The sequence below is a fragment of the Corylus avellana genome, chromosome ca1 (genome assembly GCF_901000735.1).
Source record: "Corylus avellana chromosome ca1, CavTom2PMs-1.0".
Classification (NCBI taxonomy): Eukaryota; Viridiplantae; Streptophyta; class Magnoliopsida; order Fagales; family Betulaceae; genus Corylus; species Corylus avellana.
In genome coordinates, this window is record NC_081541.1 from 45255514 (window position 1) to 45268943 (window position 13430).

At 36.1% G+C, this 13430-nt stretch overlaps 2 protein-coding genes and 1 pseudogene across 4 annotated transcripts; 2 read left to right on the forward strand and 1 right to left on the reverse strand.

Moving 5' to 3' along the window:
* Window positions 1-3435: 3435 nt before the first annotated feature.
* LOC132173373 (putative disease resistance RPP13-like protein 1) lies at window positions 3436-6370 on the forward strand (annotated as a pseudogene).
* Window positions 6371-6396: 26 nt separating this feature from the next.
* On the forward strand, window positions 6397-10760 carry LOC132162194 (putative disease resistance protein At3g14460). 3 transcript variants are annotated; one of them, XM_059572463.1, is made up of 5 exons: window positions 6397-8064; window positions 8660-8777; window positions 8905-8972; window positions 9512-10247; window positions 10393-10760. In XM_059572463.1, exon 1 carries the CDS (start codon window positions 6494-6496, stop codon window positions 7769-7771), a length of 1278 nt encoding a protein of 425 aa, XP_059428446.1. In that variant the 5' UTR covers window positions 6397-6493; the 3' UTR covers window positions 7772-8064; window positions 8660-8777; window positions 8905-8972; window positions 9512-10247; window positions 10393-10760. The 3 variants fall into 3 exon arrangements, with proteins under 3 accessions (XP_059428446.1, XP_059428453.1, XP_059428460.1); XM_059572470.1 differs by having other exon boundaries at window positions 10396-10760; XM_059572477.1 differs by having other exon boundaries at window positions 8715-8777.
* Window positions 10761-11038: 278 nt separating this feature from the next.
* Window positions 11039-13412, reverse strand: LOC132167945 (probable inactive purple acid phosphatase 1). The gene is made up of 6 exons (XM_059578996.1): window positions 13244-13412; window positions 13089-13156; window positions 11932-12022; window positions 11637-11825; window positions 11448-11528; window positions 11039-11369 (listed from the first exon to the last, which is right to left on the reverse strand). Exons 1-6 carry the CDS (start codon window positions 13346-13348, stop codon window positions 11301-11303), a joined length of 603 nt encoding a protein of 200 aa, XP_059434979.1. The 5' UTR covers window positions 13349-13412; the 3' UTR covers window positions 11039-11300.
* Window positions 13413-13430: the final 18 nt, after the last annotated feature.

Sequence of the window (13430 nt, forward strand, 5' to 3'; positions counted from 1 at the left end):
ACCCATGACACAATATTAGGCACCTCTAAATGTCTTTCCAAAAGTAAAACCACTCTAGAGACCAGTCATCTCTGAAAGTTCAAACGCCCATTTTGGTTTCATTCGGTAGATCCGATGGTTCTCTACCACTACTCCATTTTGGTTCTTTACCTCTACGCTGACCACCCAACACAATTGATGGGGTGGCATGGACATTTCTTTGTAAAAAGGACAGAAAACAACTAGGAAAAAAAGAAGGCCCTTTCGTAGCAAAATGAGAAGGAAAAAATGTAAATCAAACAAGAAGGAAGAGAGCAATTTCGTGGACATTGCTTTAGAAGGATCAAGTGCACGAATAATATTTTTTGAAGTGAAAATACACAAATATTTCAATCTTACATGCTACTTTTTTCTCTGCGTGGTTTTACCATAAAACCACATGTTCAATTAAGTAACCAAATTTGGTACGCAAGAAAATGCTTTGTAAAGATATGGTGATAATGGAGTTGATTATCCTGATAGCGTTTGAAGTACAAGCTAATGACTTTGACCTTGTCCTACCCTCTCTCTACACCTCTTCACTTCCCAACTGCCTTTCTCATCGCTCTCAACTTGATGTTATGGGTCGTAGGGGCGTATTAGAGAAATGCATTCGGAAGGAACTTGGAAAATGTATAAGAAAATATGAACTTAGAAGCGTTGAATTTAACTAGTGTTTCATTTATAATTTTTTCCTGCACTTATGACCTCCAATCACTTATTATTAAATTTTGGGACGCCATATTTTATGTTCATGTAAAAGAGTACATGGATTTGTGCTTTCCAACAATGGGAGACCTTAACATCGATAATTATGCGGCTTGTTTATTCAACTGTTATGAAAAGCTCATCAAGAACAAAAATTAAGATATCTGTCTATATGTAAAACCAATGAGCTTCTTCTTTCTTTCTTTCTTTCTCTCCGTCTTGTTCTCACGCTCTGTGTTTGTCTGTTCTGTGATGAAGAGAGGAGGGGAAGAGTGAAATAAGAAACCAATAATTAGAGGAGAAAAGAAGACGCGTGAAGGTTGAATGGGAGAAAACGTGTGAAGAAAAGAAAGAATAAATAAAAGAAAAGAAAGGAAAAAAGAAGGAAAAGATAGGGACGGCGGCGTGGAAGTGGAGGAAGAAAATAACGAAAAGAAAAATAATAAAGAAAGGGAAGAATGGAGGAAGAAAAGAAGGAAAAAGGAGAAATAATGTGCGTTCGAAAGGGGTTGAAGTATTATTATTGCACCAAACTTACCCCACTATCACATATTAATAACTTATCTAATCCCACTCAAAATCCGATCATCAATCCTCCATTATTTCTAATCATACTCTAAATTAATAATTAAAATTCTATTTGCCTTATTAAATCATTATATCTCTCAAATCACCCAATAATATTATCAATTATAATCTCTCATAATAACCTCAACTCAGTATTCACACTTATAATATTCGTATGATCTCATAAATTCCTCAAGAATAAATATAATTATTTAATACAAAAGTATTTTGGTTGAATTTATATTATTGAGAAATTATAAGTTCTAGAATATTGTACAGTTTTCCGCTGTGTAGGATAATTTCAGCATAACACTCGTGAATTTACAAGAAATAAAAAGAAGATGAAAATCGGGGCGTTACCCAATTGAAACAAGAATCAAGGCCTAATAAAAGATAATTTTACCTTTGATGATCGCCTCTTGATATAATAACCCCAAATCAATATTTATTCCTATAATATTCATATGATCTCTTAAATCCTTATAAATAAATATTATTGCCTAATATGAATATTAATTAGCATTTGTCATCAAATAAATCTCTTTAATGTGGGGCGCTACAAATGGTGGAAAAGACATTTTCATACGGCGATGGATCTTAATAAACTTGGATTATTGTACAATTAGTATAGTTCATGTTATAGCTGTACAATTTTTCTATAAATATGAATCGTTTGTCATATAAAACAACTAAGTAATAAGAGCGAAAATGCAACCTTATTGGGCTTTTCGTGGACGTGAGTGTCGACTAACATAAAACTACCCCAAAATTTTCTCGTCTCCATTTTTTATTTATTTTTTTATTTTATTATGAATTTCTTCACGTTGATGGACATGGGAATTAAGGACAATATTTTCAAACCAACTAAGCTGTGATATTTGTGCATGCCAATGATGATAACAAAATGGAATCCGCCTAAAATCCTGAGAAAATAACCAAATATAATTCGTCATTATACACCCTTCCTAACTTAAATTACATCTAATAGAAGGGACACAATTTAATAGCTTTGACATGAAGACATGTTCTGTGACACTGTTAGCTTCGTCAAAGACATCATCTGATCAAACAAAAATAGTAGAATATTGATAAGCGAGTTTTTAAACAAAAATTTAACCCCCAACCCCTAGCACGGTGATCAAGCGTGTGTTAGAGTGTGTTTGGGCTCGTGATTTTGCAGGCGAAACACATGTCTTTAAACAAAAATCGCGGCGGTGTTTTGTTCGAAAGTGTGCGGAAGATGTTCTAAAAACAATTTCGCGCAACAAAAAATTAAATAATTTTTTTCTTTTAAGATTTTACTAAATGCTTAACTACATTTTTAAAACTCGTCTGAATTAAGGACAACATAATCAAACAAATTAAGGTGTCATATTTGTCAGAAATTCATAAAACCATTAAGACATGTTCATAAAACCATCGATATTTGTTCACTTGGATTATTGTGCAATTAGTGTAATACATGTAACAATTGTACATATATGGTGTTAAAATAATAATTAAATAATTACATTTTTTTTTTTTTATCAATTTAAAGTTTTAACGAACGCTGATGATTGACAAATATATCAGAAAGTATGATAAAAATGTGATGTACAACTTCAGCTTCTACCTCACCAATAAGAAATGTAGAAAGGGATATGAATTCAAATAAAAAGAAAAAAAATCATTAGATGCATGTTACTAGCATGTGCTAACAACAGATACATCTATTGTTTATTTTCCCCACAATACTTTGCATCTTCCTGCATGTGCCGTTGGATTAGAATGATAGAAGGGATTCAAATTGTTTTCTTATTTTAGGTTGTGGGTGTGTTTGAGCTTGTGATTTTGCAAGAATAATTTGCATTTTTAAAATATATCACAAAACGTAAAGTGTTTGATATTACAATTTAAAAACCACAACATGAAAATTGAGAAATATAGCAGTGTGAGTAATGTTATAAGTACTCATAGGGTCCTCCCACATCACACAGTATTTTTGTACGTAGTCAAGAAAGACGAAAACATGAAAATATATATATATATATATATATATATATATATTGAGAAAGATCCCAACAAAGTACGTATGCCATAAACAGTCCCTACTTCCTCAAAGCACTAACACAAGTTTTGAGATTGCCCAAGCTTTCTCACACAAGATTGATTCCAATCTCTTAATTTGCATCGTTTCCTCTTTCATTCCTTTCTTCCTTCCTTCCTACCATGGAACCCGTGAAAGAGTTGATTGTCTCTTCAGTCAAGAAAGTGGGAGAGCTCCTTGTCTCTTCCTTCATTCAGTCGCTGTGTGATCGATTGGTGGTTCCCGAGTTTCTGGACTTTGTAGGCGGAGCGGGACTTCAAGAAAATCTGGAAAAGTGGAAGAAAATGCTGTCAACAATTCAGGCAATGCTTGATGATGTGGAGGAGAAGCAATATACTGAGAGGGCTGTGAAAGAGTGGCTGGATGATCTCAGAGACTTGGCTTACGATGTGGACGACATTGTGGATGAGCTCGCCACTGATGCATCCATGGCTGTTGAAAGTCAGGCTTGCCCAAGTAAGGTACAGAAACTCACCCCATCTGCTTGGTTTACTCCTTCGAGTTCAAGTCATTTTAAGATCAATAGTAGGCTGGGGTCAAAGATAAAGGAGGTCACAGATCGATTCAATGATATCATGACTCGGAAAGGTCAACTGAATTTGAATGAAACTGCCCCGGATGGGAGGTCATATAGGAAAACGAAATTATTGGCACCAACATCTGTAGTGACAGAAACTCATGTTTATGGTAGGGAAAAAGATAAAGAGGCTGTACTTGAATTGTTGCTGGGTGAAAAATGTAGTGATGCTGGAGTATCTGTGATTCCTATACTTGGCATGGGGGGTATAGGAAAGACAACTCTTGCTCAGCTTTTATTCAATGATGAAAAAGTCCAATGTTCTTTTGATTTGAAAGCATGGGCTTGTGTTTCTGAAGACTTCGATGCTATTCGGGGTGACAAAAGCAGTTCTAAAATCTGTCACCTCTCAAAGCTGTGATGACAATGAACTAAATTTGTTGCAAGTCAAACTAAAGGAGCAATTAAAAGGGAAGAAGTTTCTATTCATTCTCGATGATTTATGGAATGAGAACTACCATGACTCGACTATTCTATGTGCTCCTTTTCAAGTAGGGGCTTCGGGAAGTATGATTATCATCACAACTCGCAATCAAGGAGTTTCATCAACCACTGGTACCATTTCAACCTATCATTTGCAAGTATTGTCAAATGATGCTTGTTTGTCTGTATTTACCCAACATGCACTAGGAGAAAACGACTTCACTGCATATCCAAACCTTAAAGATATTGGTGAAAAAATTGTTGAAAGGTGTAAAGGCTTGCCTTTGGCTGCAAAGACTCTCGGAGGCCTCTTACGCACTACACTAGACTGTGATGAGTGGGAAGATGTATTGAAGAGCAAGATATGGGATATATCAGAAGAGAAAAGTAGAATTGTTCCAGCTCTTATGTTGAGCTACCACCATCTGCCTTCGCATTTAAAGAGGTGTTTTGCTTATTGTTCAACACTCCCCAAGGACTATGAATTTGAGGAAGAGGAGTTGGTTCTATTATGGATGGCAGAAGGTCTAATTCAGCCATTAGAAGCGGACAAGCGAATGGAAGATTTGGGTAGCCAGTATTTTCACAATTTTTTGGCAAGGTCCTTTTTCCAAAAATCAAACACAAGAAAATCACGATTTGTGATGCATGACCTCATCAACGATTTGGCTCAATGGGTTGCAGGAGATATATGCTTTAGAATAGAGGATCGAGTAGGGGGTAGTCATGGAATGAGACTTCTTAAAAAAGCTCGACACTCTTCTTACTTGGGTGGCCAATTCGATAGTACTAGAATGTTTGAGTCTTTTTTTGAACTCGGATTTCTACGTACCTTTCTGCCTCTTATGCTTCCAGAACATGGTTATTGTTATTTGACTCATGATGCTCCTCTTAAATTGTTGCCAAAATTACTATGCTTAAGAGTGCTCTCTTTGAGTGGGTACTACATAGTTGAACTATCAGAATCAATTGGTGATTTGAAGCATTTACAGTACCTTGACCTTTCTTACACTGATATTAGAGGTCTGCCTGAATCAACAACAACTCTTTGCAACTTACAGACTTTGATATTGGATAATTGTTATTATCTAAAGAAATTGCCTTCAAAGTTAGGGAACCTAGTCAACTTGCGCCACATCAACATACTTGATGCAAATAAACTAGAAGGAATGCCTCCTCAAATAGGTAAATTAACATCTCTCCAAACATTGACTAATGTAATTGTGGGAAAAGACAATTGCTTCACATTAAAAGAGCTAGGTTCTTTGTTGCATCTTCGAGGGACACTTATCATCTCACAGTTGGAAAACACCATTGAATCCAAGGATGCAAGGGACACTATGCTAATTGAAAAGCTCGATCTTTTTGCTTTGTGTTTGGAATGGAACGTCAATGTGGACGAGTCAAAAGACAGAACAAGTGAATTAGAGGTACTTAACATGTTATTGCCTCACAAGACTTTGAAAGAGCTCAGTATCAGACACTATGGTGGTATAGAATTTTCGACTTGGTTAAAAGGTCCTTCATTTCCTAATATGGTGCTCCTAAGGATTGACAGTTGTAAAAAGTGCACATCATTGCCAGCAGTTGGCCAACTACCAGTTCTCAAAGATCTTTTCATTAAAGGCATGGCTAGGGTGAAAAATATTGGTCATGAGTTTTATGGGGAAGGTTGCTCACAAACCTTTAGATCTTTGGAGACTTTGTGTTTCGAGAATATGGAAGAATGGGAGAATTGGAGCCCTAATGGAGAGTTCCCGCACCTACGCGACCTTTCTATTAAAAATTGTCCCAAGCTGTTTGGGACGTTACCAAACCACTTTCCTTTACTACAAAATGTTGTTATAGAAAGATGTGAGCAGTTGATAGTTTCAATTTCAAGCTTTCTAGAGCTCTGCAAACTAGAAATTGAAGGATCAAAAGGGGTCGTGCACAAAAGTAAGGTGGACTTCACCTCACTAAACTTTAAGTTTCTTTCAACAATTTCATAATTCAGATGTCCAGTAAAAGAGTTTATGAATGTAGAAGTTCTAACCATTGAAGATTGTGAGGAGCTAACGCCTTTGTGGTCAAATGATGTGGGATTACTACAACCCCTCCCCTGTCTTCGTGATATGAATGTTCACAATTGTCAAAAACTAGTATCTTTGGTGGCAGAAGAAGTGAAAGAGCAGCCACAACAGGGTATGTCATCCACACGCAATGGCATGGAATCTTTACCCAAGGCAGTGGTGTACAACAACACGTGTCTTGAGCATATTTTTATTTATGGATGTGATTTGCTGACGCACATAGCAGTAGGACGGCTACCTCCAACTCTAGAGAAGCTAACAGTATATAATTGCAAGAATATGCAGATTTTGCTGGACGGGGATGATACTATCAATTGTAATAGTAGCAATTCTCTTCTTGAGTACTTTGGTATTTGTAATTGTTCATCCCTCAAATCCTTAACATCCAGCGGAGAATTACCTGCAACACTTACAAGCCTTGAAATGTGGGATTGTAAAATGCTAGAGTCAGTGGCGAAAAGCTTCCCTTTCAACTCGTCTTTGGAAACAATTAATATTCAGCGGTGTGAAAACCTTAAATCCTTACCCACGGGCATACACAACCTTAGCCATCTACATCATATTTCTATTTACAGTTGCTCAACTCTTGTTTCCTTCCCGGACGGTGGGTTACTCCCTCGCAACCTTAGAGAGCTGTGGGTTCTCGATTGTGAGAAAATGCAAGCCCTACCCAACCGCATACACAACATCACATCTCTTCAAGAATTGAGTATAAGGAAATGTCCAGGCATTGTATCCTTTCCAAAAGAAGGTTTTCCCACCAACCTAACATCACTTACAATCAGAGATTGCAACATCATTGAGTCGTTGCTTGAGTGGGGATTGCACAAGCTTACCTCTCCTCAACGTCTTGAGATTGATGGTGGATGTCCGCATCTGGTATCCTTTCCAGAGATGATGTTGCCTGCCTCTCTAACCTGCCTCTACATCAGAAACTTTCATAATTTGAAATACTTATCTTCCAAAGGCTTTCGATACCTCTCCTCTTTTAAAACTCTGAAAATTGGTTGGTGCGAAAAGCTGATGTCCTTTCCAGATGACGGTCTGCCTCCCTCACTCTTGGATCTTCGCATCGTTTGCTGTGAAAAGCTCACATCCTTTACAGAGGATGGTCTGCCTCCCTCACTCCAGCAACTTCATATTGCAAACTATCCTCTGCTAAAAGAACGCTGCAAGAAAGATCAAGGACGAGCATGGATCAAGATAGCCCACATCCATTGCGTTAAAATTGATGGCAAGTTCATCTATGACCCAGAACCAGCAGAGGAGAATCAGCCCATGGATCAAATCTCCCTAGAGTTTGTGTTTGGTCTTCAGTAAGACAACTCTTTTGGTTGTGGCTCTTCTTTGATTTCCAATGCATTCTGGCTCTCCATCCCAGAATGGGAGGCTCCTTTGACTGTCTTTTGAATGTTGCTGTTGGAAAACCCTCTTGCTGCTGTTATGTTGGTATGGTGAACGTGCGACTATTCTTGGTGGAGTTAACGGCATCACAAGTGTTTGTTAAAATACTCAAACGACCAAGCAAAGAGAGAAGGCTTTTGACCATTGAGTTTTTCATCACTAATTGTCATGTTACTGATCATTACAGATTTGCGAATCATTACAAAAAGGTATATAACTGAAGTTTTTACTTCTGTGTATTGCTTCCTTCTCAATCAAAGAATACATTAGTGGACACAAGAATAGTAAAAAATTTTCTGGTGAACTGAGATTGGTGAAATGCTTTTTCTGAGTGGTTTTGCGCCAATAGCTAGAGAAATTCATATTATCAAGCCTTTTCCATTATGTTTGAGATTTAGACCAGAAAGTGAAAAACATATCTCATTCTGATCTTTCATCTATGACCAATATAATCAAATGCATTCCATTGCATTGGTGTTATCAATTAAAATTTGAATAAATAACATCTTGATTACATGGGTCATTCTCTCTGTATTCTTATTGGAGGGAAACGAATATTTATTAACTAGCTTGTAGTGTATATGACATACTCTAATATGCATTTGATTTTTCATTATATCATACTTCGAAAAGTTAATATACAAACAAGCCTCTGTGTGTGTGTGTGAGAGAGAGTGAGAGAGAGAGAGAGATTGAACATAAAATTAGCTCTATTTGAGAGACTCTGTGTATATTCTGTTTATATATGTTTGTATGAAAAGTTATGATTGTCATTGATATTTTAGATCATCTGGACATTTTTAGGTGTTAAATTCAGATTGTAAGAGGTGTGGACTTGAAGCTAATATATCTTATCCAGGGTGGCCAAATTTCTTCTAAAGCTGCGGAGAGCATCAAGACAACTTAAACATTTTTATAAAAAGTATGTCAAAGAGCCAGGTTTCTTTTTACCATATATATAAAATGTTGTGTGGGAGATTGAACCTTGTCCTGTATATCATCGTAATCATGATCACTTTGTGATGATTTGATTTCTCCCTCCATTCCAGGTTTCAAATCAAGAAATTCCGAATGAAGAATGGGTACAATACTCAAAACGATTTTCCCAATATCATAGGTGGGCACAATTTTTTAATGAATGCCTTATTTGCTATTTAAGTAGGTGAAGTGTTATGCGAAAAGATGTATAGGGTGTCTTCTTATTTTGACCTTCATTTGGCATATGGTGTTGTGCTTCTTAGCCTTTTGGATTAGATTGTGTATCTATAAACTTTTTTTTTTTTTTTGACTGTATTTGTTACTAGTACTTTGTTTTTGCTGCATGCTACTTTGGAATGGGTTGAATTGTTATTAGACATTGCTTTGGTTTATAGAACAAAAGAAGAATAGGTTGGTTATGATGCTACACCCTGTCTTGCTATCAGCTAGAACATAAGGAGTAAGAATCGTAAATACAGGACCTAGATTCTTTATCCTAGATTGAATTGGGAAAGTAATCCTTGCCTAAAGAATGACCGGGGTAGTTTTTGATTGGATTGATTATTTGAAGTTATGAGACATTGATTCTTTCAATGGTCAATTGAGCAACCAGAGTGGATAGTATGATGGTTTTGCCTCCTTACATTTCGTCTTGTGCCTTCTTGTTGTTTACAACAGAAATTCTGGAGGGATTTGATGTGCAGAGAACATTAATGGCTTTTTCCATTGAATTTTTCAAGAGGTGCCTAGACCAGGATAAAATGACAGCCAGCGATGCATTTGCAATTCAGCTCATGCAGGTATGAATGTTTTTGTGGGAAGTAAAATGAAAGTCTATTGGTCATTTGAGTCAATCCATGTTGACGAAGAAATGTCTGTTTACTTTATACAACATTATTTCAATATCTCCTGTTCGTAATGAATTCAATGACACAAATCGAATGATTTTCTCACTGCACATTCTATTGCATTTGTGCTTTTATAGAAAGATATTGGCTGCACAAAAATTGTGCACTTGGGAACTGCACATTCAATTGCATTTGTGCTTTTATAGAAACATATTGGCTGCAGAAAAATTGTGCACTTGGGACTTAGAGACGTGAAAATTGCCCTTAAATTCTATTTCTGGATGTGTTCTTGTCCTTCATGTATTGGAACCTTAAGTTTTTAGCTATGAAAGAACCATTGGAAAATGTAAATGTGGTTTTATACCATTTTTAGAACTAGGTTACCCGAGTATATATATTTCAATATATGACTTTAATTTTAAATGAAGAACTAGATTTTTTAGTCACAATCAGGTGAATAATTTTGTATATATCCCTAAATTTTGAATGCAGGTCCCACATATTATAGAGAAGGTTGTCATTATGTACCGGCACTTCTATCTCTTGCCCATTCCTACTCTCTTCTTGTGAGTTCCTTTTTATTTCTTTTGTTAACTTTATATTTGCAAATCAACGAGTGCCGTTTGAAAGAGTGTGTGCTTAAAAATTGTTATCGCAAAACAAAAAGCTTTATACTACTCACTATGGCTTCAACTATTTGTTTTTGACTAGAAGAAAGACACAAGTGCACGAGAGGAGATGCCAAGGAGGCAGACTAAAGATGTGATGGTTCAATTGCTAGTGGGAATATTGTGGCGTGACTTGTTTTCAAAGCAAGTCAGTGGCGGATTAGAACTATTTTAAGTCCTTATTCATCTTATTGTGGACGAATTTGTATTCCTATTTTTCAACCGCCTTTTTTACTCCTATTTTTAGTCCTTATTATGGACTTTCATATCATGCAATGTAAATGAGAGTAGCAGTATATGTAATATAGAAAGAGGTTTTGATGTAAAACATTGTTTTGTATATTAGTCTTGACTTGGATTTATTTCACATTCTTAAATGAAATGGTCGGAAAAGACATGTTCCTAAGCCAATCGATCTTGTTCGGTTCAACTTGGAAACTGATGACATGATTATCTGAATTTAGGATGACATTTTCAAACCAATCCAGCCTTCATATAAAATTGAACACGCAGAAATACAGAATGAGTAAAAGGCAAAAACGGTTTGAGATGCAAACATAAAAACATCCCTTCGTTGATTTCATAAAAGGTGGGAAATGAGAAGATTAAAGGTCTTGGAAGTTTTGAAGCCTTAATAGAATTTAAGGGCATGCCAGACAGAGCATATGGATTCAGCTGTTAGAGAATTTTCATTTCCAATGATATAAGTTTCTCATACAAATGTTGTGATAAGAACAGAAGAGAAGTAGCTCCCCAAGACACTTTCAAAAATTGAATGAAATGATGAATATGGGATTTATATCCCATTGTCCACCGGAGCTCATCATGTAATCTAAGAGTTTGGGAAATATTTGAACAAAACACATCAAGATTTATTATTCGTAAACAAGTCCCAAGATATTTTGTGGTGGGGGAAGGTAATCCGTCTCTTCTCTCTGTGACCACAATCTTTCATGAGGAACCTTGAGTTTTGATGATGCGGAAACTATCGTCAACTTTCTTTGTATCTGAATTTACAAACTGCAAAAGAGAAGAAAATGAGCGAGACAATTTATGTGTATGAGGGTAGATTCTAGCTTGAAGTGCATGGAAACTGACCTCTAAGTTTAATTCTTTCTTTGTTGCATGCCCTCTCAGATATCCAAATTGGGAAATCCTAGATAGACTCCAGCTATCCACCTGCGCCAAGGGACAAGACCAAGTTCACTTATCAAACATATGCATACATGTGTATATGCATGCATGCATAATATGTAGGGGGAGAGAGCAAATATGAGATTTACTCACATAATTTGAGAACTTGTCCAGGGTAAATCCAGCCATACCAATAACTACGTGCACTGGGGCACTATAATTGCTGTGATCATATGTGTCTATCCCATTTTTATCTTTTCTAGGCAAAGCCTTGCATTCGTTTTGGTAAACCGAGCAGGATCTCTCATAATTATGGACATGGCCAAAGAGAACCAAATCAACCTGGTTAATAGCAACCAAACAGAGCAAATTTCATACCAAGTCAAGCAAGGAAAGAGTACATTTCATAATCAAAGAAAAGATCACTAGTTAGGCCAAAGGGACTTACTTTGTTTTCCGAGAGTAACGGTTCTACTTCCTCCACAAAATTTTCATCAACGTTAAAGACACCATCTGAGGAAGAATACATTGGTCTATGCCTGTAATTTAAAATTGATACAGTTTATTCTAAATGTATGAAGTTTTGAGTGCATAGCTACAAGATCAGAAGATAGTTTAATGTGATATACACATTTTAAATAAAGAAAGCCACAGGGACAATATAAATTATATTCCAACATCATGAGTTCACCTCCCTCTCTTTGAAAGAAAGGGATTTTACAAGGATTTAACGTGTATCTGAAAATAATTGTGAACACATCTAGGCATTGCTATAGTATATCTGAATTAAGGTGGTGTTCTAACATCTATATTAAAACCTCATATGAAGACTCTCTCAAGTATTATCTGCCCAACTATTATGTGAGGCAGGGATTGCCTTTCATCAAAACTGTTTGGATCCACAGTATCCACCTAGTTAGTAATGGATTCACAGTAATTATATAAGTAAGAATAGTACAAAACACCAGGTCAAGTAAATTTACTTTGCAGGTGAAATTAAGTTCACCTTGATAAGGGGGTTCATTTCATGAGTTTGTTATAAAAATTGCAGATTTGAATAATTTGAAATATGGTGGAACTATGATGCAGCTATAAGGCAAAAGAGGAACTCTTGTTGATTGGGGGAAATCGAGTAAACTTTCACATTAATAGGCTTTTCTTCTCGTATTTTATTTTATTTTTTACCTTTTTTAGCGTAAAGGAAAGTTCAAATGCTATGAAGAAACAGGGTAATTGAGGCCATTTGCACTGAGCAATTGAATGCAAGTCTGCAACCTTTAATAATATAACATTATGTGGTGGAGTTAGATAGGAAATCATTCGTGGTAACAATTTAAATTCCTTTATTTTTACATTAAAAATTAATGTAAATTATATTTCTGTTGGATGGAAAATTTATATACGCCTAATTTCCATGGCAAATAACACACCATACGCTGAAATGATATGCAAAGCCAACAAAGTTGGTTCTCCGAAAGGACTTTACTACCATAAACATGCACAAGCCACGCACGTCCACAAACACACATGCACACTCGAATTGCATCTTCAAGAGCACCAACATTAACTTGAAGAACAATGTAAATATATGTAAGATTCACATACCCCATGAAAATTAACCAAGGAGTTTTTGATCGATCAACGGAAGCCATGTCCTTTTTCATCCACTCATACTGAAAGATTTGCATAGATTTGAAAGAAGGTGATATCAGATTAGATTAAGAGATAAACATAAAGGATATAAAGCATTTGTTTCTAACCTGCCCAGAATTTTGTGACCAATCATGCTCAGTAGAAATTACTGTGAAGTGAACACTTGCTTGTTCTATGGAATACCATGGCTTATCCTTTGCTGGGGTTGGCATGGGAAAGTAAGTTTCATAAGGAACTCCACATTCTCCTCCTGAATCAGGAGTTATATATACTGATCCCGACTCTATGTAATCC

Excerpts from the sequence above, each read along its gene's own strand:
- LOC132162194 (XM_059572463.1), top strand. The coding sequence starts at position 6,494 with ATGAATGTTCACAATTGTCAAAAACTAGTATCTTTGGTGGCAGAAGAA.
- LOC132167945 (XM_059578996.1), bottom strand. The coding sequence starts at position 13,348 with ATGCCAACCCCAGCAAAGGATAAGCCATGGTATTCCATAGAACAAGCA. Across the intron at positions 12,023-13,088 it reads CCTTGGTTAATTTTCATGGG|GCATAGACCAATGTATTCTT; the intron begins GTATGTGAATCT and ends TTTAAATTACAG. Across the intron at positions 11,529-11,636 it reads TGGACAAGTTCTCAAATTAT|GTGGATAGCTGGAGTCTATC; the intron begins GTGAGTAAATCT and ends CCCTTGGCGCAG.